Raw genomic sequence first — 6,000 nt, forward strand, 5'->3', positions numbered from 1 at the left:
AGACCTGAAATAAACACGAATTCATTTTCACGATGCAAATATAATATAACACGTTTGTAATAATGTGCTCTCGACCTCTCTGACGAGCGTAAACATGTGTCGTCGTTGAGTATAATATATTGTGAACGGTAGGAAAAGAGGTGAGGAAGAGGAGGAGGAGGAGGGAGGAAGGATTCGATGTGGTGGAGGAAAAAGAAGAAGAAGGGTCTATGGTAAAGGGAGAAGGGGGAAGAGTAAAAGAACATATGCGACAAACGTATGGAACAAACTTAACGAACGTATGAATACGTTCACTTCATCAACATGATGACACCCAAGAACTTGCGGTAGCCGACCGATAATCGGCCATCAAGTTAAACCACGTTTCATTAAGAAACTTCTTTTTTTTTTTCTCTCGGAAAGGAAGCGGCTTCCTTCCGGGCTTACAAAAATATCAGCAGCTAAAAAATATAGCGACAATAGCAACAGCAGTAGCAACAACAACCGGTCGGCCTCGTCCCATATAGGATTTTTGTTTTGTACGAAAAAAGGAAGACCAAAAAAATGCGAACTGAAAAAGTTGTTTTGGCAAAGTAATAATAATAATAATAATAATAATAGTAGTAATAGCGAGACACGATAAACGTTTTGACGAAAATTATCAAATACTTTTTAGGATATTTTTTGTTTGCTTCTTTTTGTTTGTTTGTTGCGTAGGAAACGAAATAATAACAAGCAAGAGTAGTTAAACGTTTTAAAAACGAGTGTTGTTGATAGGAGGGCAATCCCGTTCGAGAAATTCGAAACGGTTCGCGTCGCGTCGACGAATAACGCGGCCATCTTTGTCCTATGACACGGTCTCCGATGCATTCGTTGTGTGAAACTTCCAGAGAATTCTACGCGAGAACTGCGCATCGTGTTCTGCCTTTCCTTTTATATTATCTCTCATTCTATTTCTCTTGTCCTCTCTCTCTCTCTCTCTCTGTCTCTCCCACACACACACACACACACACACTCTCTCTTAAAAAGAGAACTAAATGTGTGTATATATATATATTTATACAAAATCATCGATTCTAATCTTTTCCAATGTGAATTCATTGGTAAAACTTCTACTACAAACAACAAAGTCACATGAGAATATTTTCTAAGTAACCGTAAGGTGCGATTAAAAGAGAAACGCGTTCAACAGGGTCCCCCGTAATGGCGTCGTTTGTCGATGTGGCCAACTCGCCATGAGCGTTTTCATCGTTTCGTAGCCATCCGGAAGTTGACGCCATGACGAGAACGAACCGAGACGAATCGTTCCTAGTTGTGGCGCCATCTCTTGGTATCTCAAACATAAGCTTTTATTTTGAACCCTTTCGGTGTTACACAGATGACGCCATGATGCTTTACAAGAAGACCCGGTTAGTGCTGGATTGTTTGAATCCAAGTACCCCGGGGTATAATAAACTATTAACAAATTTTATACCCACCAACCTCTCCCCCCCGTTCCTGTTAATGATCTTTTGCCGAAGGATTAAATCATTCATTAAAATATTTGATCATTTGAAATATTCCCATTTAAAATCTAATGAAAATTGATGAATTTAATTAATAAAACTATCTCCCTACTTTTAAATCGCATTATTTCGCGTATGATATAATTAATCGACACATTGTTTATTTATTTTAGTGTGCGGATTTTGTAAAGGCTGGTGCAGAGCAGGGATTAACACCTTCGGACGTCGTACTGGCAGCCGACATTACGTTTTCCTGCGTGGCTGATCCCCAAGCAGCAAAGCACGTATGTATTAAAAATCAAATGAAATACAAAAATTATGCAAATGTTCAAAGGAATTGATCTTTGAAGTAGTAAACTGTCTGCCAGCCAACCAACCAACCAACCAGCCAGCTAGCAAATAGACAAGCAAAACGTTGTATCAACAAACTAACTGAAGTTTCATCTTTTCAGATGGTATTTGGTAACTGTGGCGTATTGATGGAGATATCTTCTGACAAGGGTTACGTAGAAATGACAGGAATAGACGCGGAAACGTCGCAGGACATCGCCGAGGCGATTAACGGTAAAGGTGGTCGTTACCTTGAAGCACAAGTCCAAGGTAGCAAGACTCAAGCTCAAGAAGGAACATTGGTCATTCTTGCGGCTGGAAATCGTACGCTATTTGATGATTGCCAATCGTGTTTCGAGGCAATGGGTAAAAACAGTTTCTACCTTGGCGTAGTTGGCAACGCTTCCAAGATGAATCTCGTGTTACAATTGATGGCTGGCGTTACATTGGCTGGCCTTGCCGAAAGTATGGCCCTCGCTGATCGAGCGGGACTTCAACAGAAGGATGTTCTTGAAGTTTTAGAATTGACCTCTTTAGCTTGTCCAGCAATTATCGATAAAGGAAAAGGTAAGAGTTTCCAACAATTATTAACCCCTTGGCTTACGCGATATCTGCCAATTGTGCGTGCCATAATAAACAAGAGAATCGCGCCGTGCCATTCATCTGTTCAGCCCGCGTACTTGAACTGGCGCAAAATGTCTTACTTTCATGACATATGTTTTTCAGAGCAATGAAAGAAATTGTTAAATAATAAACAATGTGTAGGTACAAATAGTAATTTTTTATACGTCTAGGATGCAATCATAATCAATTAATCAGTTGACAAAAATAATGTATTATTTTAAAATAATGAATAAATAGCAATTTATAAATGAATACTTATTTAAGTGAATGAAAAAGAAAAAAATCATGATCATCATTGATGGTTTTTGTTTTTCAATCAAAGAAAAAGTATTGGATGTGGAATAAATCCAATCGCTTGTTCGAATAATTATGCACCGATTCCTCACCACGGGCCTGACTCGTGGTTTTCGTTTATGACACAAATTTTTCACCACGAGTCTGACTCCTCGTGGTTATAGGCCAAAGGGTTAAATCCAACATTTTTATTTGTTTTTGATGATGATTATTATTATTATTAAGTATATATGATTAATATTTTATTGTTTTTGATATTTCAGCTATTATCGAGGGTGGTTTCCCGACGCAATTACCGCTCCAACACATGCAGAAAGATCTTAGACTGTCTTTAGAAATGAGTGATCAATTAGAACAACCTTTGCCGTTGGCTGCAGCGGCGAATGAAGTTTACAAGCATGCAAAACGTGTTGGTTACGGGGAGCATGATGCATCAGCTGTATACATTCGAGCCAGGTTTTAATGAAGGAAGAACATCGTCGGGCTTTTGCTAAGATCATATTTATTGCAATACCTAACGTTGTTTCCCAGCGCTAAAATACATAGACGGAAAGAGAGAGAGAGAGAGAAAGTGATAGATGAAATAGTTAAAATGCGTCAACTTGTCGCGAAAATCATTGGTAATGTCCACATATCTGACAATGAATGAATGAATTAAAGAAAGAGATCAAGCAAACAAGATAAAGAGAGAGAGAGAGACACAACGAAGTAAGTGAAAATAAAAGAAGACGAATAAATGAAGCGCATCATCTTTATGCACGTCAAAAACAAATGAAAACAACAACACCACCCAAAATATGTCCGATTAAAATAATATCTCTGTTACGGAATATTATTATAAATATAATAAAATCATACTTTTGTTGAGGAAGAAAATAAGACCGACCCATTTATCGTGGAATAATAATGTATTATTAACATTTTTCGCTAAATCCAATCACATCAAAGTAAGAGTTTGAAAGAATTATTTATAAAACAAACTAAGAATAAAAATATCATTGACCAGAATGATGATGATGGACTATTATTATATTATTATAATAAAATCAGAGAGTCAGATGTAGAGAAAGAAATATACGAATTAAGGAAACAAACAAAAACAAAGACAGAAATACAAAAAAACATCAGAGAAATGTGTTAAAACAATCGAATATAACAACGGTGGATGATGGATTTCTTTTTATCTTCGTGGTCGAGATTCAAATCTACACATACGTATACGTAGGCGTGCATATATATATATATATATACACACACATATACAAATATACACATATGCGATTGTCATACATTTATTACACAGAGAGGAAGGTGCAATTATCGGCGTAAATATTAAGAGTTGTAGGAGGAGGTGGAAGTGATAAGGGGGTGAAGATATAACAAATGGTGATATATAAATGTGTGTATAATTGTACCATGGTTTTTTTTTTTTTTTTTTTACTATCGTTCGATAGTAAAAATGTCACGTGACATTGGTGGTCTCTTACACGACGCGCGGTAGTAACGCGAACAAAAAAAGAAAAGAAAAGAAAAGAAAAAGGAGCGTATAGAAATTCGTTCTTTCGTGAGGAAGAAGATAAAGAGGAGGAGGAGGAGGAGGAGGAGGGGGTGGGATAAAAAAAAAGAAGAACAAAAGAAAAATACGATGCACAAGAGAGACGACGCGAGTCGATGGTTAATTTCTCTCGAGTCGCGTCCAACAAAAAAATAACTTAAAACCTTTCTATTGTTTACCATGAAAAACTTACAAAATTATACTCTACATGTGTATATTGATGAACTATAATAATAGAACGTCGAATCTAAGTTAAGAGACTCCGGGACGCGTCGAAAATGTGCCTTACGATGCTACACGACGCAACAAACCATTTCCTTAGACAAGAAGAGAGAAAGAGTGAGAGAAAAGAAAAGAAAAGAAAAAAAAAAAGGATAAAATAATAAAAAAGAAAAGAAAAAAAAGAAAAAAAAAAAGAAAAGAAAAATGGCGTTCATTTATTATTAATTAATTTTTTGAAAGAGTTGTTCAGCTTGCGCGTTTCGAGAGCATCAACGATCGACACCGCGCGAAAGAAAATTTGCGTCTTACGTTTCACTATTACGTAGACACAACATGTTATAATACGTATTAAAGGAAGAAACAATTAAAGAAAATGAACAAGCCGATGACTATGACGATGACGATGACGATGACCAACGACGACGACAGCGACAACAATGATGACGATAATGATGACAATGACGATGATTATAATATATATATATGTATAGATATATATCAATGAAAGAATGAATTCTGTCGCTTCGTAAAAAAAAGGTTTTTCTTATTTGGAGATGTGTGTCTGTCGCATGTGCATATAAAAATGATAATAAAATAATAAAAGAAAAAGAAAACTTTCATTCTTGTACGAAAGAAGAAGAAGAAAACACGCTAATGATGTTTATTATTATTGAACAACAGCGCACGTTTCCGGTTGTTGGTATATATATATATTTTTTTTTTCTTTTCTTTTCTTTTTCTTTTATTCAAGAGAAAATCTCTTATACTTATTTAAAATGAATAATGATCATTTTATCACCATTATCGATGTATCATTAAATATATATATATATATATATATAAATTTTGTTGTTTTTTTTTTTCAATTAAAACTTTCATTTTTCAATAATATATATATATATATATAAATTTTGTTGTTTTTTTTTTTCAATTAAAACTTTCATTTTTCAATATGAAAATCAATTGAAAAAGTTTCGATATGCAATATGTTTGAAAAAAAAAAAAGATTCAATACTTTAAACAACGGGTGTGTTCTTCTTCTCTCCGTTCATTTAAACACAGATTTTGTTGACTAACGTTTATATCGATTTAAAAAAAAATGATTTTAAATGATTAATACGAGGGCGCAGAAAAATGTTTCGCAATAGTCGTACGTAGGAATCTATCGTTTGAAGGGGAATTTAATTTCTTTTAAATTAACGAAATAATGGAGAAGAGATGAAAACAATGGAAGAAACGAAAGGTAAAGTAAAGTAAAGTAAAAGGGTTATAAGATGAGGGATGATAATGAGAAAACACTCGGGAGGAGGGGATGTTTTATCTGTTTAGTAGAAAAAAAAAGAAAAAAAAAAAATCTGTTGTTTTCGGTGCGTGGGAAATTGCGTAGCGTATAGCTATGGTGGTGGCTGCGCGCCATATCAAATATTGTATATGTAATTAGAAATAACATTTAGGATATATATATATATATATATATATTTAATGATACAT

General features: G+C 34.8%; 1 protein-coding gene across 1 annotated transcript in view; it reads left to right on the plus strand.

Annotated features, from left to right (window-relative positions):
- The window catches only part of LOC106792011 (putative oxidoreductase GLYR1 homolog), a 33,668-nt gene extending 28,550 nt beyond the window's left edge, over window positions 1–5,118 (plus strand). Inside the window, exons 2-4 of the mRNA XM_014758101.1 lie at window positions 1,658–1,768; window positions 1,937–2,381; window positions 2,996–5,118. Of these exons, the coding sequence (XP_014613587.1) occupies window positions 1,658–1,768; window positions 1,937–2,381; window positions 2,996–3,195 (756 nt within the window). The 3' untranslated portion in view covers window positions 3,196–5,118. The remainder of the gene's footprint in view (window positions 1–1,657; window positions 1,769–1,936; window positions 2,382–2,995) is intronic.
- The last annotated feature ends 882 nt before the right edge of the window (window positions 5,119–6,000 follow it).

Source organism: Polistes canadensis, unplaced genomic scaffold (assembly GCF_001313835.1).
Source record: "Polistes canadensis isolate GaletaPanama2010 unplaced genomic scaffold, ASM131383v1 scaffold_368, whole genome shotgun sequence".
In the NCBI taxonomy this organism is placed as follows: domain Eukaryota; kingdom Metazoa; phylum Arthropoda; class Insecta; order Hymenoptera; family Vespidae; genus Polistes; species Polistes canadensis.